The sequence below is a fragment of the Eutrigla gurnardus genome, assembly GCF_963514095.1.
Source record: "Eutrigla gurnardus genome assembly, chromosome: 24".
Lineage (NCBI taxonomy): Eukaryota > Metazoa > Chordata > Actinopteri > Perciformes > Triglidae > Eutrigla > Eutrigla gurnardus.
Genome location: NC_139935.1, coordinates 1,964,325 through 1,990,006, shown reverse-complemented (window position 1 = coordinate 1,990,006; position 25,682 = coordinate 1,964,325). Strand labels below are relative to the sequence as shown.

The 25,682-nt window shown below is 51.1% G+C and overlaps 2 protein-coding genes across 4 annotated transcripts; both read left to right on the top strand.

Moving 5' to 3' along the window:
- Positions 1–21,680, top strand: LOC311009754 (von Willebrand factor D and EGF domain-containing protein). Of its 3 annotated transcripts, none has more exons than XM_084004106.1 (33): positions 1–224; positions 7,146–7,330; positions 7,453–7,681; positions 7,826–7,891; positions 8,177–8,409; positions 9,362–9,451; positions 9,529–9,670; positions 9,992–10,209; positions 10,796–10,869; positions 10,952–11,228; positions 11,376–11,578; positions 11,675–12,537; positions 12,623–12,759; positions 12,843–13,004; positions 13,089–13,193; positions 13,846–13,960; positions 14,934–15,214; positions 15,327–15,549; positions 15,641–15,778; positions 17,123–17,575; positions 17,653–17,814; positions 17,889–18,238; positions 18,306–18,780; positions 18,851–18,946; positions 19,034–19,129; positions 19,523–19,618; positions 19,714–19,809; positions 19,908–20,003; positions 20,105–20,200; positions 20,426–20,521; positions 20,700–20,795; positions 20,868–20,956; positions 21,065–21,680. In XM_084004106.1, exons 1-33 carry the CDS (start codon positions 125–127, stop codon positions 21,083–21,085), a joined length of 6,159 nt encoding a protein of 2,052 aa, XP_083860232.1. In that variant the 5' UTR covers positions 1–124; the 3' UTR covers positions 21,086–21,680. The 3 variants fall into 3 exon arrangements, with proteins under 3 accessions (XP_083860232.1, XP_083860231.1, XP_083860230.1); XM_084004105.1 differs by having other exon boundaries at positions 17,120–17,575; positions 18,309–18,780; XM_084004104.1 differs by having other exon boundaries at positions 17,120–17,575.
- A 1,736-nt stretch (positions 21,681–23,416) lies between these two features.
- Positions 23,417–24,951, top strand: LOC311009778 (transcription factor 15). The gene is made up of 2 exons (XM_084004152.1): positions 23,417–24,125; positions 24,685–24,951. The coding sequence occupies exons 1-2, from the start codon at positions 23,628–23,630 to the stop codon at positions 24,718–24,720; spliced, it is 534 nt and encodes a 177-aa protein (XP_083860278.1). The 5' UTR covers positions 23,417–23,627; the 3' UTR covers positions 24,721–24,951.
- Positions 24,952–25,682: the final 731 nt, after the last annotated feature.

Below are 25,682 nucleotides of genomic sequence, written 5' to 3'. Positions count from 1 at the left end.
CAAACTGAAGTTTGTTTTTAGTTGAAATACTGTCTGCGCCACTTTCACACCGATTCTCCAAACTCCCAATGGGACCCGACGACTAAAGCAGACCCGCTTACATCTCAGACCCGGATCCGCAGACATGGACCGTGACGCATCTGGGTCGGCGCGCCCGCTGTTCCCCGGATATTTACGCATCGCGTTGCTGTTGGCGCTGCGGTTTGGAGCGTTGGCGCAAAATGGTAAGTGGAAGGCAAACTGTTTATGGCTCATAGTTATGTCTTAATACAATGTTCTTTATGAAATGCAAATATGTCTCCAGCTGGGAAGAAGCAGAAGAACTACCTTTCACCTTCATGATCAGAGACATCAAAGACTCTCCACAGTCTCACATCGTTATTTGTTGAAATAAAACGCAGGAAAATGATCTTCTTGCCCGTTTGAAGCCGCAGATTCTGCATTCAGCTGGTCCACAGGTTGGATGGACCTTCAGAGACAGAGAGGAAAAACATTATTATTTAGTCAAAGTTCACTTTAGATGCAGCAGTTAGTGTTCTAACTCAACAGACGTGTTTCTTCCTGCAGAAGAAGAACAGCAGTCATTCATTGAGTTACACATGTTGCTCAGTATAATCTGCGTCATGCTGCTTCCTCTCTCCTCCCATCACTTCTCCTGCAGATCATATTTGACTTGAACATGGAGCTGTAGCTCATGTCTCCCGTCTTTGTCTGCAGGCGTCCTGCAGCACATTAAAGCCTGCAGTCGTAAACGTCAGGCAGGCCGTCGTAAAATCAGACGTCAGACAACAAACCACATCTCTGTGCACAAACAACGTCTGACTGGAGGCGACACAGTTAGTCTAGTTAACACACCAATCAATCAAACTGTTGGTTTACACTAGCAGGGAGGGATTCGTTTAGTCCCCCAGACAAGACCTTCAGGTCCATCAATAAAAGGTCTCATGCAACAGTTTTAGAGTCGGCTGGAATAATCCTTCTTAATGTAGAAAGCCAACAAAATCAGCATCCATTTAAACTGGCTGTTGACACTTTTGTATAACAACAAATAGTATGTTGAACAATCAGACATTAGCCTGTAATCGCCGTTTCACTCCCGCCAAAGTGTTATCTTCTAACCGTCGTCCTCTAACCTGTCGTCCTCTAACCCGTCGTCCTCGAACCCGTCGTCCTCTCACCCGTCGTCCTCTAACCCGTCATCCTCTCACCCGTCGTCCTCTAACCCGTCATCCTCTCACCCGTCGTCCTCTAACCCGTCATCCTCTCACCCGTCGTCCTCTAACCTGTCGTCCTCTAACCCGTCGTCCTCTAACCTGTCGTCCTCTAACCCGTCATCCTCTAACCTGTCGTCCTCTAACCTGTCGTCCTCTAACCCGTCCTCCTCTAACCTGTCGTCCTCTAACCTGTCGTCCTCTAACCGTCGTCCTCGAACCTGTCGTCCTCTAACCCGTCGTCCTCGAACCCGTCGTCTTCGAACACGTCGTCCTCGAACCCGTCGTCCTCGAACCTGTCGTCCTCTAACCCGTCGTCCTCTAACCCGTCGTCCTCTAACCCGTCGTCCTCTAACCCGTCGTCCTCTAACCCGTCGTCCTCTAACCCGTCGTCCTCGAACCCGTCGTCCTCTAACCCGTCGTCCTCTAACCCGTCGTCCTCCTCTAACCTGTCGTCCTCTAACCCGTCGTCCTCTAACCCGTCATCCTCTAACCCGTCGTCCTCTAACCCGTCGTCCTCTAACCCGTCATCCTCTAACCCGTCATCCTCTAACCCGTCGTCCTCTAACCCGTCGTCCTCCTCTAACCTGTCGTCCTCTAACCCGTCGTCCTCTAACCCGTCATCCTCTAACCCGTCGTCCTGTAACCCGTCGTCCTCTAACCCGTCGTCCTCGAACCCGTCATCCTCTAACCCGTCGTCCTCTAACCCGTCGTCCTCTAACCCGTCGTCCTCTAACCTGTCGTCCTCTAACCCGTCGTCCTCTAACCCGTCGTCCTCTAACCTGTCGTCCTGTAACCCGTCGTCCTCGAACCCGTCGTCCTCTAACCTGTCGTCCTCGAACCTGTTGTTCTCTAACCCGTCGTCCTCTAACCCGTCGTCCTCTAACCCGTCATCCTCTAACCCGTCGTCCTCTAACCTGTCGTCCTGTAACCCGTCGTCCTCGAACCCGTCGTCCTCTAACCTGTCGTCCTCTAACCCGTCGTCCTCTAACCCGTCGTCCTCGAACCTGTCGTCCTCTAACCCGTCGTCCTCTAACCTGTCGTCCTCTAACCCGTCGTCCTCGAACCCGTCGTCCTCTAACCTGTCATCCTCTAACCCGTCGTCCTCTAACCCGTCGTCCTCTAACCTGTCGTCCTCTAACCCGTCGTCCTCTAACCTGTCGTCCTCTAACCTGTCGTCCTCTAACCCGTCGTCCTCGAACCCGTCGTCCTCGAACCTGTTGTTCTCTACCTGTCGTCCTCTAACCCGTCATCCTCTAACCCGTCGTCCTCTAACCCGTCGTTCTCTAACCCGTCATCCTCTAACCCGTCGTCCTCTAACCCGTCGTCCTCTAACCCGTCGTCCTCTAACCTGTCGTCCTGTAACCCGTCGTCCTCGAACCCGTCGTCCTCTAACCTGTCGTCCTCTAACCCGTCGTCCTCGAACCCGTCGTCCTCGAACCTGTCGTTCTCTACCTGTCGTCCTCTAACCCGTCGTCCTCTAACCCGTCATCCTCTAACCCGTCGTCCTCTAACCTGTCGTCCTGTAACCCGTCGTCCTCGAACCCGTCGTCCTCTAACCTGTCGTCCTCTAACCCGTCGTCCTCGAACCCGTCGTCCTCGAACCTGTTGTTCTCTACCTGTCGTCCTCTAACCCGTCATCCTCTAACCCGTCGTCCTCTAACCCGTCGTCCTCTAACCTGTCCTCCTCTAACCTGTCGTCCTCTAACCTGTCGTCCTCTAACCCGTCGTCCTCTAACCCGTAGTCCTCTCACCCGTCGTCCTCTAACCTGTCGTCCTCTAACCTGTCGTCCTCTAACCCGTCGTCCTCTAACCTGTCGTCCTCTAACCCGTCGTCCTCTAACCTGTCGCCCTCTAACCCGTTGTCCTCGAACCTGTCGTTCTCTACCTGTCGTCCTCTAACCCGTTGTCCTCGAACCTGTCGTCCTCTAACCCGTCGTCCTCGAACCTGTCGTCCTCTAACCCGTCGTCCTCTAACCCGTCGTCCTCTAACCCGTCGTCCTCTAACCTGTCGTCCTCTAACCCGTCGTCCTCTAACCCGTCGTCCTCTAACCCGTCGTCCTCTAACCCGTCGTCCTCGAACCCGTCGTCCTCTAACCCGTCGTCCTCTAACCCGTCGTCCTCCTCTAACCTGTCGTCCTCTAACCCGTCGTCCTCTAACCCGTCATCCTCTAACCCGTCGTCCTCTAACCCGTCGTCCTCCTCTAACCTGTCGTCCTCTAACCCGTCATCCTCTAACCCGTCATCCTCTAACCCGTCGTCCTCTAACCCGTCGTCCTCCTCTAACCTGTCGTCCTCTAACCCGTCGTCCTCTAACCCGTCATCCTCTAACCCGTCGTCCTGTAACCCGTCGTCCTCTAACCCGTCGTCCTCGAACCCGTCATCCTCTAACCCGTCGTCCTCTAACCCGTCGTCCTCTAACCCGTCGTCCTCTAACCTGTCGTCCTCTAACCCGTCGTCCTCTAACCCGTCGTCCTCTAACCTGTCGTCCTGTAACCCGTCGTCCTCGAACCCGTCGTCCTCTAACCTGTCGTCCTCGAACCTGTTGTTCTCTAACCCGTCGTCCTCTAACCCGTCGTCCTCTAACCCGTCATCCTCTAACCCGTCGTCCTCTAACCTGTCGTCCTGTAACCCGTCGTCCTCGAACCCGTCGTCCTCTAACCTGTCGTCCTCTAACCCGTCGTCCTCTAACCCGTCGTCCTCGAACCTGTCGTCCTCTAACCCGTCGTCCTCTAACCTGTCGTCCTCTAACCCGTCGTCCTCGAACCCGTCGTCCTCTAACCTGTCGTCCTCTAACCCGTCGTCCTCTAACCCGTCGTCCTCTAACCTGTCGTCCTCTAACCCGTCGTCCTCTAACCTGTCGTCCTCTAACCTGTCGTCCTCTAACCCGTCGTCCTCGAACCCGTCGTCCTCGAACCTGTTGTTCTCTACCTGTCGTCCTCTAACCCGTCATCCTCTAACCCGTCGTTCTCTAACCCGTCATCCTCTAACCCGTCGTCCTCTAACCCGTCGTCCTCTAACCCGTCGTCCTCTAACCTGTCGTCCTGTAACCCGTCGTCCTCGAACCCGTCGTCCTCTAACCTGTCGTCCTCTAACCCGTCGTCCTCGAACCCGTCGTCCTCGAACCTGTCGTTCTCTACCTGTCGTCCTCTAACCCGTCGTCCTCTAACCCGTCATCCTCTAACCCGTCGTCCTCTAACCTGTCGTCCTGTAACCCGTCGTCCTCGAACCCGTCGTCCTCTAACCTGTCGTCCTCTAACCCGTCGTCCTCGAACCCGTCGTCCTCGAACCTGTTGTTCTCTACCTGTCGTCCTCTAACCCGTCATCCTCTAACCCGTCGTCCTCTAACCCGTCGTCCTCTAACCTGTCCTCCTCTAACCTGTCGTCCTCTAACCTGTCGTCCTCTAACCCGTCGTCCTCTAACCCGTAGTCCTCTCACCCGTCGTCCTCTAACCTGTCGTCCTCTAACCTGTCGTCCTCTAACCCGTCGTCCTCTAACCTGTCGTCCTCTAACCCGTCGTCCTCTAACCTGTCGCCCTCTAACCCGTTGTCCTCGAACCTGTCGTTCTCTACCTGTCGTCCTCTAACCCGTTGTCCTCGAACCTGTCGTCCTCTAACCCGTCGTCCTCGAACCCGTCGTCCTCGAACCCGTCGTCCTGTAACCCGTCGTCCTCTAACCCGTCGTCCTCTAACCCGTCGTCCTCGAACCCGTCGTCCTCGAACCCGTCGTCCTCTAACCCGTCGTCCTCTAACCCGTCGTCCTCGAACCTGTCGTCCTCTAACCCGTCGTCCTGTAACCCGTCGTCCTCGAACCCGTCGTCCTCGAACCCGTCGTCCTCTAACCTGTCGTCCTCGAACCTGTCGTCCTCTAACCTGTCGTCCTCGAACCTGTCGTTCTCTAACCCGTCGTCCTCGAACCTGTCGTCCTCTAACCCGTCGTTCTCTAACCCGTCGTCCTCTAACCCGTCGTCCTCTAACCTGTCGTCCTCGAACCTGTCGTCCCCTAACCCGTCGTCCTCTAACCTGTCGTCCTCGAACCTGTCGTTCTCTAACCCGTCGTCCTCGAACCTGTCGTTCTCTACCTGTCGTCCTCGAACCCGTCATCCTCTAACTGTTCTCCTATTTTCAAGAAGACAAAGAAAAGTTCATGAGCAGCTTCCCTCCAAACGTTTGCCGTCACTCCTCTGACCTCCAGACAACCGAGCGTGTTCAGTGTTTTCTAGCACCAAGTGCTTTCAGGATTAGTGCTCATCATCCAGTCCACTGAGCCGGTCTGGAGACCACTGAGCCCGCCTGGAGACCACTGAGCCGGTCTGGAGCGGTCTCAGTTGTGTTAACACCACGCTCCCCCAGATTAATCTCTCCTGAGAAATCCCTGCAGACTGGCTGCACATCTGGGCTGCTGAGGGGCCTCCCTCCCTGTGGGATCTCCTGCCTCCCCGGGGGGGCGCTTCATTAGCTCAACACCCCCCTCACCCCTCCGGCTCAGTAAACTCATTAAGCTGCCAATTGGAGCAGTTTAGCCAGCAGCCAGAGTCTTGCCGATTGTCCTGCAAACCTGGATGTTTGCACAACCTGTGACCCTGGATCTTGTCGGTGGAGCTTCCAGACGACGTCAACAGCAGCATTGGCCTCTCAGGGGGGGAGGGGGGGGGGGGGCTGTCAACATGGAGAGCAGCCTGTAAGACCTTGTTTGGGCTTTGGGCCTCACCGGCAGTAACTCGGCCCCGTCCATTCAAGGCCTTAATACCCCGAATGTTTGCTTTCCCCGATGTGACTTTGCCCATCCGCCAATCAAAAGGATCTTTTTGTTTGGCTTTGTTAAGAAAAGCCTCTTCAGCCATTCCACTTGACAGATGTGGAGCGTTTGAGTGTGTTAGCGTGGAAAACGACATGTTCTGCTCAAGTAACCCGCCGGTTGTTTCAGCCTGCAGCTGCAGGCGGTGCGTTCACAGGCCGGTCATGCGCCAGTTGGCTTGATGGTCCTTTTCCCGGGGCGAGTTTAGAGAGGCGAGAGCCTCGCAGGAATGTCTGTTATTCTTAGCAATTTAGATAACCTCCGGGGGTGAAATGATCCTTCCCGCTCGTCTCCTCGATGGACACTGACAGTTTAAAGAGGGAATCATACCCGTGATGTTCTCTGTGTGGCCGTTCCCGTGATAACGGAGATTAAATCGTTAATACATACAACAATTTAAACGTTTTCCTGAAGGAACTCAAAGTGTAGCCGGGTTCACATACGCTCAATTAAATCCTTCATTCAAGCCTTTAAACTGAGTTTGTTCCAGTCAGTCGGAGGACGGCTGAGTTTGACTTCACGCTGAAGTTTTTAGACGATCGTTTGGTGTCTCTTCATCTTTGAATTCTGCCCTTTTATTTGAGATTTTTGCATCTCTTTGTGTTCCTATTCCGTCTCTTCGTGGTCGTTTCCGTCTCTGGTGATCATGTTCTGTCTTGTTTCGGTCATTTCCTGTCTGTTTGTGATGTAAACTTCAAACAGAGGCCCAGGCGGAGGAGCCTCCCAACCTGTTGCCTCTCCATTCAGTGATCTATTCATGACACAAATCAGAAAGAACATTGAGCCTTAATAATGAGCTTTTATTGATTGTTTTTTTTTAAAGAAATTAGCAGGATTGAGCAGCTGAAAATGGTTTTGTTTTCCAAAAGTATTTAAGTAAGGGCTATTATTCCCAAAGCCAAACAAACATCCACACTCGGGTTTACATGAAGCCTTTTAGCGCACCGATGAGAGAACTTCAGACTGAGTCACCAGCAAAGACATGACTCCGGGGTAAACCTGCTCCTCTGATCACAGCCGGAGATTTTACTCTTTTCATTTCCTCTTATATCTCGATCTGGAGCTCAAAAAGACAAAGTGAGAGGAGACTTTGGGTTTAATAAACCAGCATCCTTGTTGCCGTTGTCACGCCTCAGCTCCAGAGTGTTTCGCCGGAGGTCATCAGACTCTGCGTAACCCGTATCGCAGCGTGGACTTTGACTCCACGGAGATCCAGAACACGGCGATCCAGGACCTGATCTGCGACCACTCGCTGCCGCCGGGCTGGTACCGGTTCAGCATCAACAACAAGCCGGCGGAGATGCCAACCACCTGCGTTGAGGTAAGACTCCTCCACTCTGCAGCAGGTGGCCTTAATAAGCACCTTCGGCTCAGGTGGAGGGTGTTATGGCCCCCTATAATAGCCCCTCGCTGCAGGTAATGACTGTTTCTGTTGCCCTGCAGATGAACCGCTGTGGCACACAGGCTCCGGTGTGGCTGTCGCTGAAGGACGGCGCCCTGCCGCGGCCCGGCGAGGTCCGCCAGCTCTCCGCCTGCGCCACATGGCAGTTCTTCCACGGCAGCACCAAAGACTGCTGCCTCTTCCGCATCCCCATCACGGTGAGGAACTGTGGCGACTTCCTGCTCTACCGGCTGCAGCCCACGCAGGGCTGCATGGGATACTGCGCTCAAGGTGAGCCTGCTGGACGGGTCCACGGCCCGACACCGTCTGAGGTCTGCAGCTTTAGACAAAGAGCTAAAGCTGATGTTGACATGTATAGTGAATGATGTCACAGCTAATATTTGTGATCCTTAATAATGAAGAAATCCCATCCAGTTACTCCAGATTTGGGACCCAGACTCTGCCCGCCAGGTGAGGTGGAGGTCAACGGCCGATGCAAAGGTGAGAAAGTTCTAGCTCTATCTAGTAAAAATAAGTAGTTTTTTAAAAAAGAGAGATGTTTTCACAGCAATTTGAGACATAATTGCTTCAGAATAATCGCTCTAAGCAGCTTATTATACATATTTAAAACTGCCAAGAATGTATTTAATCAAAGCTCAAAATACAATTGTTTCCTAATAATTTGGGTGTTTTTATGGAGATAACCACCAGAGATGACGATAAATTAAAAAGACCACAGAAATCCTCATCAGGATGCCTTTAGGTGACCTCTCTCTTCGTTTGCAGCCGCCGTCCCGTCCCTGCCGTCCCGGCCGCTGATCACCCCGGAGCTCGTCGGCCACAGCGTCCACCTGAGGTGCTCCTTCATCCCGCCGCCGTGGAGCCAGCCGCTGGGCTTCCTGGTGGTCTGGGCCCGACACATCGGCCACAGCATGAAGGCTGAGATCAGGCAGGAATCCACGGCCAAGCCCTTCTCTCTGGTGGAGATGGACGGCGTTCACTTCAGGCTCGGGGAAACGGTAACGCCTGCCAGACCTGATTCACGGAGCACATGTGGAGGGTTCGGCCCGTTCAGCGGGCGACGTGGTTCACGCTGACCTCTCCGTGGTTCAGCCGTACAAAGTGAAGGCAGAGAGGCATCATGAGAGGAGGAGGAGGAGGGGGGAGGAGGGAGGAAGAGAAATGAGTTGCAGGTTGGGAAAGCCTTCACGTGCTTCTCATTTACACTGAATTCTGGGAAAGTTATTTTTACAAGTGAGAAAAGGGAAAGCAAAGACGCTCTAAAAAACGTTCCTTTATCTGATTTGTCCTCAAAGTGTTCTTTAAAAACAGAATCAGAGCTGTGTGTTTGCATGTTGGGGGTCAGACGGCCTGTGATGCATTTGATCTTCTCTTCGAGTCCTTTGAGGTCGACTTTGTGCATCCAGACCATTCGTCATACCCAATCCGTCAACCCAGGAGCTCGGAGAGGAAATGCAGCGTAGGTTCAGCTGTGGAAGGAAAATCAAACCTGAACTACTTTTCCTTCATTGGGGTGATAATTGTTCTAATTCTTCTTTGCAGCTGGTCTGCTGCACCTCCGACGCCTCTCATTTCCTGGAGAAATTATCTCTCGACGGGGAAAATTAGCAGTTAGATTGCAAACGTGATGCTATTTGAGAGTGAGGCGATGTGATGTGTGACTCAGCTGTGGAGCGCTGCAGGGCTCCGTATTCGGACACCAGGGATGTATTAGTTGTGTCTGGAACGTGTTGTGGAGGGCAGAGCTTCGCTCACGCAGCTTCCCTCTCAACACGTGTTGATGTAGCAGATGAGTCGGGTCAAAGGTCATCTTCACCATGAGGGAGTTAAATGTGGACGAGGGGAGCTCAATTCAGTTTATCTACCAGAGTTGCTTTTGAATTTTTAACTATTTAACATATATATATATATACATACGTATATGTGTGTGTATTTTTGTCTTCCTTGCAGTATTCCTGCAGCGTTTCCACTTTCAGAGCCAACTCCAGCCACGGCAGATCTCCTCCAAAGGAGAGCGAGGGTTTCTACGCCGGACTGAAGGTAAACCTTGTGTTTCAGACTGTGTGGAGCTGATACCCGCCCAGTCACACTCACCTCTTTGTTCTCTGAACCCTCAGTTTTCTCCAGACTCACTCCACATAGCAGAGAACAGTAAAGAGCTGGAGGTGACCGTGACCAGCACCGTGCCCATCCCATGCTTTGGCGGCGACCACGGCCGTCAGTGTGGCGTTCCCCTGGCTCTGAGCGTCAGCAACCCAGGTCACTGCAGGGAAACAGCACACACTGTTACAGTTTGACGAGATTAGGCCTCATATCCCTTTAATTATTTTTAAATGCATGACCAGAACACAAATCCCAAACATCTTATTCCTGGATATGGGATCTTTTAAAAGATCATCTTACAGCATCTTGGATTAGAGACTTCAGGGGAAACAGTTATTTAATGCACGTTTGCTTCATCTGTTCCGACTCGCCCCTGTACATCATCACATGAAAGCCCAGGAAGACGTTACAACAGCTCTGCAGGCAGCTGCGTGCCGTCCGTTAACACTAACTCACTGCTGCGTTGACATCCAACAGACGCTCTCGGACACGAGGCCCCGAACGTGGCGCTGTCCGCCTGCCAGGTGGAGCTCCAGCCCAACACCTGCAGCGCCGGCAGCTGCGGCCGGGCGACCTTTCATGTCACCGCCGTCACCGACTTCACGCGGGACGGGAATCGGCCGAGTCTGGTGGAAGTTTCTCCCGGAGCCAGCGCACCACGACTCTGGAGGAGCTACGTCCCGACGCCTCTGAAAGTGAGTTGAAAGGCAAAGATTGATAGATTATTACATTATCACATTTGAAATATTGATTTAAAGTCATCTGTATGAAAGCAGAGCTCTCAGGGAGACTTGCAACCTGTAGATAAAGTTCTTCAGTGGCTCTTAAGGTCCTGAGGTCCTGGGTAATGGTCCTTATAAGTGGTCCTTGGGGACTGTCGGAGTCCTGCAGGAGATTCATAAAGAAGAATAAAGAAACAGCAGTGTGATTTAATCATCCCAGTATTACTTTAATAAGACTCTAATTACAGGTCTGTCCGCTCTCATACTGTTTATAGCTATACAATCCTTGGGGGGCCGGGTGGGGGTTTCGTGGGTTTAGGGCCCACCGTGTGCCTGTTTGACGGGTTGACATCATGTTTAAAGAGCGCTGCTCTGCGTGGTCGTTAGGAGGTTATGTAAGACGTGACGTCAGCCCTCCAGACATCGTGTCTCTGAAGGGTTTGCAACAGGAGGAGTTTCCCCATCTGTGTTTGCTGAGGACATCAAAGCCCAAGGTCACAGGGGTCACAGGGTGGAGCCCCCCTAATCTTTGTTCTCCCGACCCCCCCTTCGCCTCCAGGTCACGGTTCAGGACGTTCCTACTTCCATCTGCTACTCTCTGACCGACCCACATGTGGTGACTCTGGACGGCAGGTAATTTACCGCTTGATCTGTCATCAGCAGGCGTCGAATGGTGATTGGCCCACTAAAACATCTGCACCGTCTTCCCTCGCAGGCGTTACGAAAACCAACAGACCGGCACCTTCGTCCTCTACCGGAGCCTCGGCCGGGACTTCGAGGTCCACTCCCGCCAGTGGGACTGTGGCAGCCGGCACTACGGCGTCGCCTGCAGCTGCGGCGTGGCGGCGCGGGAGGGCAACGACGTCGCCATCTTCGACATGTGCAACGGCCAGCCGCAGGAAACCCGGCCGCAGCTCACCCTGAAGAAGGCAGGGGGCCGGGAGGGCAGCCGGGTCCAGGTGCTGGAGTCCCACCAGGGGAAGAAGGTCACCGTAGGTATCCAGATGTTTTGTTTGTGAAATAACTTTGTGCTTCCCAGGAAACATCTCTGACATCTGATGCCATGTGGGATATTACATAGCAATCTGATTAAATGTGTTTGTGTTAACGAGCTGCCGGATGTGACTCTCCTCTCCTAGCTGGTGTTTCCGTCTGGGGCCTTCGTCAGGGCCGATGTCGGCGACTGGGGGATGAGTCTGTCCGTTCGGGCGCCCAGCGTCGACTACGGCAACACCCAAGGCCTCTGCGGCACCTTCGACCGCAACGCCAACAACGACCTCCGCGGCTCCAATGGCGCCGTCTACGGCCCCGACGACCTGCAGCGCTTCATAGAGGACTGGAGGTCAGTGGGGGAATACAATGAGGTGAGCTCTGTTAGATCCTGATTTGGCTGAAATCCTTGATGGAGCTGTTTTTCCTCTCTTCGTGTGGTTGCTAGGATACCTCCCGGTGAGAGTTTATTCGACAGGACTCCTCCCGGGTCGACGCAGGACGCCAGGAGGCCTTTCTGTGGGTGCCAGAAAAGATTCAGCGCCTCTCCGTCCGCTCACTCCGACTGCGTAGCGTACGATAATGTGGATTACACATCTGTGTTCCCCTCCATGGACACGACCGTGGAATACATCAAGAGTCCGGAGAGGCAGGAGAGCATCCTGGATATGTCTGCCTTTAACACTCATCCTCTGGAGAGGAGGCATCTTCGTTTCCACGCCGACGACCACCAAGACCGCGGCGTCGACCTGGACTTCAGGGAGGACTTCCTGCTGTCCGCTAACAGGCTGAGGAGACAGGCGCCGTTTGAGTTCCAGCCCGTCTTCGCGGCTCAGAGCCTCAGCCCGGCTGATCTGGAGAATTTGGCCTACTTCTTCCCCGAGGATCACCTGGCGGAGGTCCGACCGGAGGTGCAGCCTCGGTGGCCCACGCCGAGCGGCCTGACCTCGGCCAAAGCTCTGGAGGTGTGCCTGGCGGCGTTGGCCAACTCCACCGTTGGCGCCGTGTGCCGGGGGTTGCTGGGACGCCGCCTGGACGAGGCGGTGGACCTCTGTGTCCTGGACCTGCAGCTGAAGGACGACCTGAGCTGGGAGGAGGCCCTGCTGCCGTACCTGGAGAACGAGTGCGAGAGGAGGCTGCTGGAGAACCGGTCCGGGGGGGCCTCGGAGGCAGCCGGGCCCCTGGGGGCCTCCAGGGAGGTGGTGAGGGCACTGCGCTGCCCCAACTTCTGCAACGGAAACGGAGAGTGTACGGAGTGGGGCTGCCAGTGTCGACCGAGCCACAGCTTCTACGACTGCAGCCTGGCCATCAGTGAGTTCCTGCAGCTCCGACGTCATCGGTTTAATAGAATCGGCTGTTTTGATTGGCTAGTAACAGACCACCATCCCTCCTACAGGCCAGCCGATAGAGCTGACAGACCTGGAGAACGGTGGACTCTGTGACATACGAGCCGTCAACTGTCGCAGCATCCGCGTCTTCGGCCTCGGGTTCATCAACTCCCCCGACCTCAGTTGCCATGCCAACAGGCTGAAGGTGAGGAGAGTACCAACGTCAAAAAAGGCTCAGTTTCTCCAGAGCATTTCGTCTGAATAGTTGTTGATCTGCCTCCTCTGCAGTACATGAACGGCGTCTGGGTTCCCGGGGAAAAGCAGAGAACCAAGGCCACGTTCCTCAGCTCCAAGGCGCTGGACTGTGCCGTCCCGTCGCTTAGCAACGCGGCGGTCAACACGGAGGACTTCATGATGGACGACAAACCGTACGCACGCTGGGAGATCAAGGTATCTGATCTTCTTGTTTGTCGGTGTTTGGTGTTGGTCGGAAGCGTTTTCCCCCGTGGTCAGCTCATCCGTTTCCTGTCGCAGGTCACCAACGACGGCTCCCAGTACAGCCGGGCCAAGGTGCTGACCATCTACGACGGCGTCTGCCAGGTCTGCGAGGCTTCGCGCTCAGGACTCTGTAAGTTAAAGGTAACTCGCATGCAAACAAAATATACCTTTTTCTCCAGTTGTTCATGATGACTCAGCACTAATCCTCTGGTACAATAACAACACAATCCTAAAGTGAAAACACACTAAAAGGTTTAATGTTGTAGCGACCTGTCAATCGGCAGGTAGCCCCGCCCCCTAAAGCATCCCCTGCTTTCTGGTCGGTTGGATTAAGAACATAAACTCTTCTTTAAGTCATAAGTGATGATTCTGTTTGAGGTTTTAGAGAAATTAACTCATTGTGCATTTAATGAAACCCATAGATCTCAAATAAAAGTAAACTTGGACTCTCCGGTGTTTTAGATTTAGGAGACAGACGTGTTCCAGCTGGTGTTTGGTGGAAAAGTGTGGCGAAGCGTTTTATAAGCTCTTAACTACATGAATGACTAAACCAGAGACGCTGTGATTTCCTCCACAACATGCAGCAGCTGTTTTGTTTTCTTAAAAAAACCAACAAAGGTGCAGAGGAGCTGCTGCTGTTCCTGGAAGGTTTTTTATGGGACAACACAAACAGAGGGAACACATCTGCCTGCCGAGGCTGAGATAAACAGAGTTACCTCCAGAGAGAAGCACTGAAGGGAAACAAACATGTCAGCATTGTAAATAGAGCAAACCTCTGTGTGTGGTTCTCCAGGAGAGGACATGCAACATCGACGGGATGTGTTTCGCAGAGGGCGTCTCCAGTCCCAGCAGCCCCTGCCTCCTCTGTGACCCGGACATCTCCAAGTTCAGCTGGTCCGTCAATCAAGGTACGAACAACGGATTCTGGATCTCACCAGGAGATGTTTTCACAGATAACCACATTTCATTCACACACAACATTAAATCAAAATTACACGTATATGTCCTTAAAGGTTCTAGTCATCTGATCTCGATAAATAAAACACAAGGCAAATTTATTTTAGAAAGAATTCTACTCGATATTTTTATTTCAGTTTTTAAATATCAACCTAATTATTTGAATTACTGAAGGGATTCCTATTTTTGTCTTTATTTATTTTAGGGTATATTGTTTATATTTATGTGTATTCTTTGACTGTAAATTAAATTAATTAATAATAAAAGAACAAAAATTAAAACATTTCCGGTAAAAAAATAAATCAGTGATATTTTTTATATGATTTCCACTCGCTAATGATGAACAACAGGACAAACCGTTTTGTCGTGGTCGGCTGTTGCCGTGGTAGCTGTCCAACTGTGGTCCTGTTTGTCCCCATTAGCAGATCAAAGGAGCAGAGGTTTAGGTTTCCCAGCATGCCCTGACCCGCCGCTTAACCACCCTGAGACGGAGGGGGTTAAATCACATGGTTGATTACTACAGCTACACACACCAACTATTACAGCAGTGAGGCTGACCAACTTAACACGTCTCCTAGTGTCACGTTCAGCCTCCGGGCTGAATTCTCTAAAAGCAATAATCTGATTAATGGGTTTCCTGACGTATGAGGGCCTGCTGAGAAGGTGTTTCCTGGGATCTTCGTCACCGTGTTGCTATCAAACACCAGCGGACCAGCGGGGGGGAAGAGTGATGCTACATGATCTGGTTGAAATGGGAAGAGCAGCTGGAAAACCCCTCCAGATGTGGAGGAGTGTGTTTACAGGGATTCTTCCAGGAACAGCCTGGAGGAATGGGTTTGGAAAGAGTTTAATTCAGGACAGGAAGTAGATTCTGTAGTCAAAACAGAGCGGCTTGTAATAAAATGTTTCCTCTTGTGTGTTAAGTCAACGAGCCGCCGGCCTTCCACCGGCCTCAGAGCGACCTGCGGACGTTCGGCGGCGAGCACTTCGTCTTCCAGTTCGCCGCCTCGGACCCCGAAGGCTCGGCCCTCCTCTTCCAGCTGGAGGCGGGGCCAAAGGGGGCCATCCTCTCCCCCGCGGGCCTCCTCATCTGGAGGGTCCCATCGCCTCCCGAGGCCGAGGAAGAGGAGGGACGTCAATCCAGACGCTCCTTCCGCTTCACGCTGTCAGACGAGTGCAACGCTCAGAGCAGCTTCACCGTGGAGGTAAACATCTAAACTTTTCTCAGGTTACATCAACACCAAGGTCAGCGAGGTCACGCCCATCAGAGGCCCAATAATAATACTGATGCCGGTAAATCAATAAACTGTGCTGCAGGTTGCCGTGGTGACGTGTGGGTGTCAGAACGGAGGCACCTGCGTGACGGACGTCAACTTCCCCGCCGGCAGCGGGAAGCACCTGTGCGTGTGTCCCGAGGGCAAGCGGGGCGACCTCTGCAGCGAGGACGTGGACGCGTGCCGCTCGGCGCCGTGCACCGTCGGCGAGTGCATAAACACGGCCGGCGGCGGCTACAGGTGCGAGTGTCCCGCCGGGCTGAGAGGTGAGAAGTTTTGTGTCCTTCAGAAGTCACACGTTTGCAGGTGAAGAGGAGACGGCGTCAACTTCCTGTCCCGTGCGTGTCTCTCCGGTAGGGGTGGCGTGTCTGGAAGATATCAACGAGTGTGAACGGAAGCCGTGTTTCCCAGGAGTCCAGTGCTTCAACAGCTTCGGCTCCTACGGCTGCGGCCCGTGCCCCAAAGGCATGCTGGGAAATGGGACAATATGCACAGGTAAGCATGAGCAAACTGCACGAATGTGTAAATTGTGTTATGTCATGCCTGTGGCTTGGTGCCCTAACCCTTACAGATAAGACTTTAAGACTGATATAATGATGAAAGTGGACACATACGAGAGCCTCCAATCCTCCAAACCTGGATCTCATTAACAGGAATAACACGCGTTGATCAGATAATTCTGTTCTTTGAAATGACGCAGTGTCTCGCATGATGAAACAAATAAACCTTTCTATGTTTATTTACATGCAAAGATTTCTCTTTTGTTGCTCTTGAACATTGGCTTGGGATCAGCTAACTTGTCCAGAACGTGCCGCTGCATTTCTTCATCGCAGGGAGTCGCCGTTTGTGTTGAATGGGAACCAGATGGCTGCTGATAGCGGCTGCTTGCTTTGAAATGCTGCTCACTGGAGCCTCCGGCTAAGCTTCAACGCTCATGTTTGTGTACATGCATGTGTACAGATGACATGGCTAACAGTTGCATTGCTAATTAATACGTCTGATATTCAGAGAGCTCCTGCAGCTGCTTCACAGTGCTGCAGGGAATCGTTTCTCAATCAGAGCCGACTTCCATCTTCATTTGTCAGTGAGAGCTTTGTGGGAACTCTCTGTTTAGGAAAGCTGGTGTGTTGTTGCTTTTTGCAAAAACAGATGCTCTGCTTTCTTTCCACCGTGCTTATAAAAGGTTGTCGTTGTCACAAAAGTCCATCGTGGTTTTCACCAGCATGACATTAAAACAAAGCTGTTGATGAGCAGTTCATGTCCTTGAATGGAAAATGTGGCTCCGAGTGAAGCAACAACATAAATCAGTGTTAGTAATGTGTTTTTGTCATTTTATGTAACTTCCAGATCCTTAGATTGCCTCATCCCCTTTTGTTTTACTGCTGACTCATCACTCATCGTATCTTTGGTCAAACTCGTTGGACCTCCTTGCTCTTTCAAACGTTTTTTTCTTCTGCTTGTTTTTCTGTCATCTCTTGTTCGAAGCAACTTCCCACCGATGCATTTCCACAACTCAATCACAAGCATGACATGAAGACTAAAGATCAGGAGCTTAAAAACATCAAACTACTCAATTGACATTTGATAAATCAACCAGACAGAAATCAATTCAGCTCCAGAAAGGTTTAGAAAGGTCACAAGGGTCAAGACGTCGTAAAAGTGGACTCAAAGTCTCGTCGAGAACTCATTCCAAAGTCTCGTCTTACTAAAAACAACCTTTTGACCCTTCCAGGCTACAGTATAATCCTTCACCTCTTTGCTGTTGGATTATAAAGAGCATCAGATAAAGGAGTTTTGTAGCCGTCCAGAATATAATCTGTGTTTTTCTTCACTCAGCAGTCGTCAGGTCTGTCGCCGTCTCTGCCACATCTGCTCCTCGTACGACGCTCTTCAAGACACCAGATGTTCTGCAAACACCCAAAATAAAGACGGACACCCTCCGGAAGACCTGGAGCGGTGGCTCTCCACAGACGAGGCCCGAGGCGGAGAAGACAAGTCCAAGGATTGACCCGAACCGATCCCTGACTAAGACCCCCACTGGCAGACGGGTTCCAGGGATGAGCCTGATCCCGGTGGCAGAAACCAACAAGAGCATCCCAGCAGGTACTCCAGTCAGGTCCCAGACAAAGAGCGACGCCTTGACAAGAAGCCGGGCGGTTAAACTTAACACGGACTCTTTCAAGAACGTCTCAGGGATTACACCGGACCGGGTCATGCCCAACGAACCCAGAATTACTATAACCAAAACATCCTCAGTAGGCCAACCTTCAGGAAGTGGCAGACCAGCTTTAGGTACGTTTCCAGCCATGTCTACCAAACGTTAGTGGGTCGTAGTGGACTCTACTGAGTCCCGGTTTGTGTCTCTCTAGGATCTGGTCTAGCGAATGTGTCGGCTACGTGTGCCAGCCGGCCGTGCTTCCCCGGCGTTCAATGCATCAACCGCAGGCCGCCACACGTCGGCTACGTCTGCGGCCGCTGCCCGCCCGGCCTCTACGGCAACGGACGCGTCTGCATGAAGAACGCCAAGGAAGGTAAGGGGTTTCCCTCTCAACAGCTCAGGGGTTAGTTCGCCTGAAGCACTGATGACCTCATCTTCTTTCACCAGCATCCAACCGCCTTCCTCAGCAGCAGCAGACGCTCAGCAGGGCGAGCCGACCGTCCCACGGGAGCAGCAAAGTCTCTCAGCTGCACCTTCCCAACCTGCACACCAGGCCCGGCATCAAACCCCCGGCCTGGGCCGTCACCAGAGCCAACCGAGACAACGCAGCACGCCCGGTACCTGCTGCAGGGAGGGGAGGTGGCACGGGGAGGAGGGAGGCGGTCACCGTCGCTGCGAGAGATGTTCCCCGCGTCCTCCACATCACCGCAAATACTCACATCCAGCGCCACCGAGCGGACGCCAGGACGTACGCCAGACCCAGCACGACCATCTCCAGAGATGTGGCGGCCTTCAAGGTGAGTTTTGTACCGAGCATCGTCTTCACGTGACATTATCGTCCAATCACCTTGGTCGTTCTCCCAGCAGCCTGAAGTAGCCCCGCCCCTTCCTCAACTGTCCACTGGCAAACAGACAACGGGGACCCAGCTGAACCACCTGGCCACCACACACGCCAAACCATGGACCGCTCCGAGACCGGCCTTCCCTCTCACGGCGGCGCTCACCGCGCTCTCGTACTCGCTGCATGAATCAGATTTCTCTGCAGACGGAGATGACGCTTCTGATCCCGGATCTGATCTGGGATCTGAAGGTCCAGAGATGCGTGTGCAGACGGCCCCACCGTTCACGACGCCTAGCAAGAGGGCGTACAGCTCCCCGCTACAAAGAGCGACCTCCATCCAGCCGGGGGTTAGAGGCGAAACTACGGCCGGCAGACACGTGATGACCTGCGCCGAGCGGCCATGTTTTCCTGGCGTCCCGTGTGAACCCGCCATGGAGGAGGGTTTCCACTGCGGAAGGTGTCCCGTCGGGTACACCGGCGATGGACGAGCCTGTCGAGGTAAACGTCTCCAACACTAGATTCATGATGAAAATAAACATTTTGGTGTAACACCTGTCTGTCTCTCCAGCTGTCTGCAGGCACACCTGTGGGAGGAACATGGAGTGTGCTGCACCGAACACCTGCCGCTGCAAACCGGGCTTCACCGGATCCGACTGTCAGACAGGTGAACACATAAACGGCTTTGAGGAATTATTTTACCTGTTATTTCTCTTTATATTGATTTTTTTTCTTTATCCATATTTTATTTCAGCAATCTGCGAGCCGGCTTGTGTGAACGGGGGTGTTTGCGTGGCTCCGGGTGTGTGTCGGTGTCCTGGAGGGTTTCATGGAGAAACCTGTCAGCAAGGTGAACTTTCATTTTGTGTCGACTTTAGCGCCCCCCGTGGACAAAAGCAGTAGTGTTTCTGAGCACCAGACTCCCTTTAGAAATTCTCTCATTTTACTGCAGCAGGGTTTGACAGGCTGCCCCCGCTCAGTCCTGGTTCTGGTTCTCCCTCCTCAAGCCTGGTCCTGAGTCTGAGCTGGTTCTGATGATTTCAATCAAGAACAACTCCAATCATCTTTTTACTGATCAATATCAGCATCAGTATTAAACCAAGAACCAGTTAAAGTTCCTCACAGTAACTCTAATCCCTAAAACAGATGTTTTTAACACATCTGTAAATATTCTAGAAACATCTTCACACAAATTAGTTTTCCTAATTAGGAATATTATAACTAATTGAAGTGCATGGTGCAGCTCTGTGCAGGTCACCGTGTGAAAACGGAGGAACCTGCGTGGGACTGCAGACGTGTTCGTGTCCTTATGGGTTCGTTGGACCTCGATGTGAAACCAGTGAGTGCCCCGTTACTGGGTTTTAAACGATCACTGGGATGCCTTCATTTAGACTGTCTCCTGATGGATGTTGTTGTTGTTGTTGATGGTCGTAGTGGTGTGTAGCCGCCACTGTCACAACGGAGGCCAGTGTGCGTCTCCAGACGAGTGCACGTGTCCGACGGGCTGGAGCGGACCGTCCTGTGAGACCGGTGAGTGTTGAGGAGAGTGTGTGTGTGTGTGTGTGTGTGTGTGTGTGTGTGTGTGTGTGTGTGTGTGTGTAATCTGATGTCCTCGCCTCTCCGTCCAGCTCTCTGCTCTCCCGTGTGTCTCAACGGAGGGTCCTGCGTTTGGCCGAATGTCTGCGAGTGTCCTCGTGGTTTCTACGGCGCCCGCTGTCAGAACGGTACATTTACGTCTCCGGCCGTCAATCAATAAGTCGATCAGTAGCATGCAAGTCAATTTGGTGTCTCATTATCTTCTTCTTTCTTCTTCTTCTTCCTGCAGCTTTCTGCAGTCCTCCCTGTAAGAACGGCGGCCTGTGCATCAGGAACAACGTGTGCTCGTGTCTGCAGGGATACACCGGGAGGAGATGCGAGAAAAGTCTGTCTCTCTTCCTCTTCATCACTTTATTTAGTAAAACCGTTTCATTCACTTCATCCTCTTCTTCTTCAAGCATTCTCCTCTTCATCCGTCGCTCTCTTCCTTTCATTTTTGGTGTTTAATAAGCTTCAAGTTGCTACAGTAGCCTAGAAGGGACAAACCTTTAAAGTTATGGTTGCCTGGTAACCTGTGATGTCATCATGAATCATCTCTCTCTCTCTGCAGGTGTGTGTGAGCCCATGTGCATGAACGGCGGCAGGTGTGTCGGCCCAGACGTTTGCGACTGTCCGTCAGGTTGGCGAGGAAAGAGATGCGATAAACGTGAGTACAGGGGCCGACCCGTTAGCTCCCATGATGAGGGAGCTAACGGGTCTTTACGAAGAGTTCATCACATTTCTGTGAAACTCTCTGAAACTTTTTTTGAGCGGCCGAATCCAGTTCACGTCTTCAAGTCTTCATTTCTGTGATTCAAGTGTTAAAGTGCTGTGTCGTCTCTCAGCCAGCTGTCTGCAGAAGTGTCTGAACGGAGGCGAGTGCGTGGGAGCGAACGCCTGCCACTGTGAGCCGGGCTGGAGAGGCATGCAGTGTCAGACCCGTGAGTATATCTCCATAAAACACACCTTCAGGTGATCACACTTCACTCGACTTCCTCTCCGTCCGTCCTCAGCTCACTGTGAACAGAAGTGTCTCTACGGCAGTCGGTGTGTCCGACCGAACGTCTGCGCCTGTCAGGGCGGATCTCTCTGCTCCAGAAGGGTAAGATCCTCAGATCAGACTTCACTCCTCAGACATTAAACCAGTTCACGTAACTGCATATCATGCAATTAAGGTCCTGTTATTTGATCTTCACCTTGTTTTTTTCAGCTCCCTATTGGTCGAAGTTAAGGCCGACTTCCAACCAGAAAACACCAAACAGTTCGATGGTTGATGACGCCTCCGGGTGAGGCCCAGAGTGTCTCTCCACTGGCAGAAAACCACAGAAACTCAAAGCAGGCGGAAATGTAGGTTTTTACAAGCTGATAGCATGAAAACATATTTAGAAGCAGTTATACAATTTACCCAGAAACCCTTCCTGCCATTGCTCCACATGTCAGTGATATAGGCTAACAGTTCCCCCTTGCTTCTAGTCTTTGTGCTAAGCTAGGATAATAAAGTCACACCTCCTACGACAGGAAATGATGTCACCATGTATCCCGTCAGTATAAAAGTCTGTGACGCATCATACATGAAAGAGAGGTACTATTCATCATCAGGACTTTACAAGCAGCTACTTCATTCAGTTGGCGTTAAACAGCTACAGGTGGGAAACTTTTTTTTACTCAAAATGCCATCGGGTTCAACGCTACGAACCCAAACCTCCGTATGAGTATTTATTTATTTGGTTGTTTTATATTGTCACATATTTCTTGTTGTATATATCGTAATCACTGTGTAATCTGTTATTTCTCATTAAAGCTTTGCATATTTGGTCGTTTTGTAATAAAACAAATAAAATGTCCTTTAAAGACTTGATTTCTTCAGGTTTCTTTTTACGCTAATAACATAATAATCTGTTCATTTTATATCTGGTTTGCTCAAATTAAACCAACCAGGACTGAAGCATGACGACGTAATAATTGATGTTGGGTTCCTGACTATCGGACATATTGTGATGCCTCACCTGTTGTATGTGCTGCATCCATCTCCATGGTAACGGCGGCTCACAGAGCTGAGGACCAGAAGGGGATGCGTCACCTTAAAAAAAAGAAGTTGAGACAATCACTCCACGTTCAACGTGTTTTATGACATTTATTCATTTGTTTAAGTTTGCTGACGTTTGTGAGAAGCGTTTGACTCTGCTTCAGGGGCCAGACAAGTTCAGGGCCAGCGGGTCGGGGCCACGGGGGCCGAGAGGAAACAAGGATTAAAAGATTAATGAGGCCACATTAGCTGCGCACCAATTAGGATTTCTGACCTGCTGCCTCCATGGGGCGACCACTAGAGAGCCGGATGATGAGGATGAAGATGAAGGTGATGAGGATGAAGATGATGCAAATCTTCAATGTATGGCAAGAAAAAACAACCTTCTAGAAATGATCCATGGCGTTTTACTGCCCTCTGGTGGCAGAAATTATACATTCAAGACTATAAAAGTGCTCAGGAATGCAGAGAAAACTGAAACTTCAACAGATTTAAATTTACTTCAAGTTCATGATGTGATTTGAATGAAATTGACAAACTCACGTGAAGGTTGCTCCAAGCTTTTTTGCCACAGAAGGCATCGCCTGTTCACAGATATTTATATCCACCCCCAAAGATGGCACTGGGCAAGGTGGGAGGGGTGTGTCCACCCTGGTGGGCACACAGGACGGGACCCGGGACCAGGGGACAGGGTACTGGGGCTGGTCCACCTGGACTGTTGACCCAAAGCTCTCCTCCATCCTGGATGCCAACAGACAGGAAACACTCGTTAGTTGACTGACTGGTCTTCAAGTTCACCAGAAGAACTACATCAATGTTAAATTGACATATTTTAGAATGTCCCATTTCATAACGATACAATATATCATTGCGTTGTAAATATTAATGCATAAATGTTGCAGCTGCTAAAGGTGGAGCTCATTTGAATATAATTTAGCTCATTATATACTGATGTAGCATGTACATTTAAATAGTTTCATTCAAAAGAATTAATCAGAATCTATGATCATAATTTTATGATTAATCTGAAGACACTAATAATTTTAATTACATATACAGTAAAAGTATAAACTAGCAGAAAACAGTAATATTTCTCTCTTTTGTAAATCACAAATTTATAAATCTCTCTGAAACACAAACATGCAGTTTTTGTTAATTCAGATGATGAGCAGGACATTTTGTCCACTCTGAGTTTGCTAGATTATTGATGATTATTTTTTATTATTTTTCCCATATTATTATTATTACCTATTAAAAATGATGTTCTTCACTCGGGATATATGTTGACATGTTTTGAGCTTTTATTTCTGCAGCTTTTATTAATTGAATAAAAATAAATACCCGTATGATCGAGAACCGATGTTTATAATATTCATATAAGGAATATTCAATATTAAACACCGGCCAAAATATCAATAGTTCTGATGTGAAAGTGGCCTTGAAGGCGGTCCCGTATGAGAGGAGCCTAATTTAAACCTGGATCCTCCAGTCCACAACAGGTGCCCCCTCCCTCCCTCCCTGCAGGCTCCACCTGTCTTCTCTTCTCCGCGGCGCGCTGGCGACCCAGAAAGCAGCCGTCATTCATTAGCAATGGCATGTCGACGGCCGGGGGGCCGGACGGCGCAAACCCCCTCGGTCACCGGATCGGCGGCAGCTGCTCGGCCCCCCGGTGCTATTTTCACCCTCAGGATAAAGTGATGAGCAGCAGCCCGCCCGCCCCGCACGGTCAGAACAGACCCGAGCCAGGATGAAGTCCACCGGCAGCGCGCAGCCCGACGGCTTCACGTCCGAGCTGGACGACCTGGACAGCGGCAGCGGGAGCTCCGACGGCAGGGAGCCGGAGGAGGAGGAACCGGAGGAGGAGGAGGCTTCCCGGAGACGCAGACGGAGGCGATGGCGGAGGCGCGCGAGCGAAGGGGACGCGCGTCTCCCCGGCGCGAGCAAACAGAGGCAGGCGGCCAACGCGCGCGAGCGGGACAGGACGCACAGCGTGAACACGGCCTTCACGGCGCTCCGCACGCTCATCCCCACCGAGCCCGCGGACCGGAAGCTGTCCAAGATCGAGACGCTGCGCCTGGCCTCCAGCTACATCTCGCACCTGGCCAACGTGCTGCTGCTGGGGGAGGACTGCCGGGACGGGCAGCCCTGCCTCGGCTACCAGGGCATCCTGCACGGCCCCGCGGCGCTCAGCGCGCCCTCGCTGCGGCCCATCTGCACCTTCTGCCTCGGCAACCAGAGGAAACTGGTGAGAGCCACCTGTTGTACCCACGGTAACGTTACTTTTCTCCGGAAATAGAAGTCCTCCAGGTGCTGCTGGTTGGTGGCACCTGGTTCCCCCAGTGATTAACAAAGACAATTAAAACAAGCTGTGCTTTAAAATAGTGTTGCACTGTTTCAGGTTCAAGTCTGGCACAATTCATATATATGATAAATTAACTTATTTCTGCAGAGAGAGAACGAGTCTAATACACACGTGCCGTGGATTAGAAGTGTTTACAGTAGCTTGACTGGACGCCTTACACTTATAAATAGAACTGGCACAACATCAGTAATTATGTCACAGTTACCTTCAAGTAAATCTGTATGTTCGCCATCACAGCAGCTTCTTAAAATAAAAACATACAAATTCAAATAAACATCAAGTTCTTAATACGAATTATGTTACAAAATGGGTCAGACTTTAAATAAAGATATTACATTTAAATAAATAAACAAATCTAAGTAAGATGAGCATTATAAGGATACAGGCGATGGTGCATTCACTGTGTTTGTGGTAAAAAATGACCGTCTCTTTGCCCCCACAGCTCAGAGATGGAGGGAAGCACTCAGCTGCTGTATGAAGCGAAGACGGGGGGAGTACCACCTCGATGTTGTTTACATGTAAACAAACAAACATGTACATATATATATAAATATATTTATTATTGTTGGATTAGACTAGAACAACTAACTGCAAAGCACTTTCTGTTCCTGTTGGTGTGCTTCTGAACCTGTGTTTTGGTTGAGCTGCAACCTGAGCTCATGTGTAAGGTTGCACCTGACGGGGGTCTATTTTGGTCACATGGATACTACCCCCCCAACTCCTAAAGAAAAAAGAAAAAAAAGAAACAACCTTGTCGCCTTCAGTCACATGAAGCAAACTGAAGAGCAGCTTCTGCAGTGGTTGCTGTCAGTTTAGTGTTAATGCTGCCTTCAAGTGCCATCGGGAATATATAAATATCGTTACAACGTCTAACCAGGTCATTTTTTGGGACATTAAAAATTGTAATGCCTGCGTTTTTCCACCACGTTTGACGCGCAAGGACGACACTTTCTCCAGTTCTGAGGAAGAACGCTGCAGCCGCTAAGCGCTCCGTTACCAATCCGTCGTTCGTCTCAAAAGTTTGGCCTGAAATCAAGATGAAATGTGAAGATAAATATATTTTTGCATTGTGATGAAATGTTTACTTTTGCATTGTTGCACAAACCGTTTCACTTAAACAAAAAAAAACCCCCACAAAACTGCAATGTTTTTCGTGCACATGGCATGCAAAGTGCATAAGGTCGCCTTCTGCACGAATCTGGAGAATCTATAAATGTAATCCTTTATACAAATCAACCGGATCCCTATTTTTATTTATTATACAGCCGATATGGATGAGATCGTTGCACGCTACCTCAGACCTGACTTAAACATAAAGGCCTACCTCTAAATCTAAAGCCTAGAACGTACTTGAATGTCTCACAACTGTGTCCTTTGCACAGTGCAACTACTGAGAAAGCTGCTTGAAGAGAAATGTATTTTTGTACAACACAAATAAAA

Coding starts and splice junctions, on each gene's coding strand:
- LOC311009754 (XM_084004104.1), top strand. CDS start 125: ATGGACCGTGACGCATCTGGGTCGGCGCGCCCGCTGTTCCCCGGATAT. Junction 11,229..11,375: donor ACCAGGGGAAGAAGGTCACC/GTAGGTATCCAG, acceptor CTCCTCTCCTAG/CTGGTGTTTCCGTCTGGGGC. Junction 13,194..13,845: donor CAGGACTCTGTAAGTTAAAG/GTAACTCGCATG, acceptor GTGGTTCTCCAG/GAGAGGACATGCAACATCGA.
- LOC311009778 (XM_084004152.1), top strand. CDS start 23,628: ATGAAGTCCACCGGCAGCGCGCAGCCCGACGGCTTCACGTCCGAGCTG. Junction 24,126..24,684: donor TCGGCAACCAGAGGAAACTG/GTGAGAGCCACC, acceptor TTGCCCCCACAG/CTCAGAGATGGAGGGAAGCA.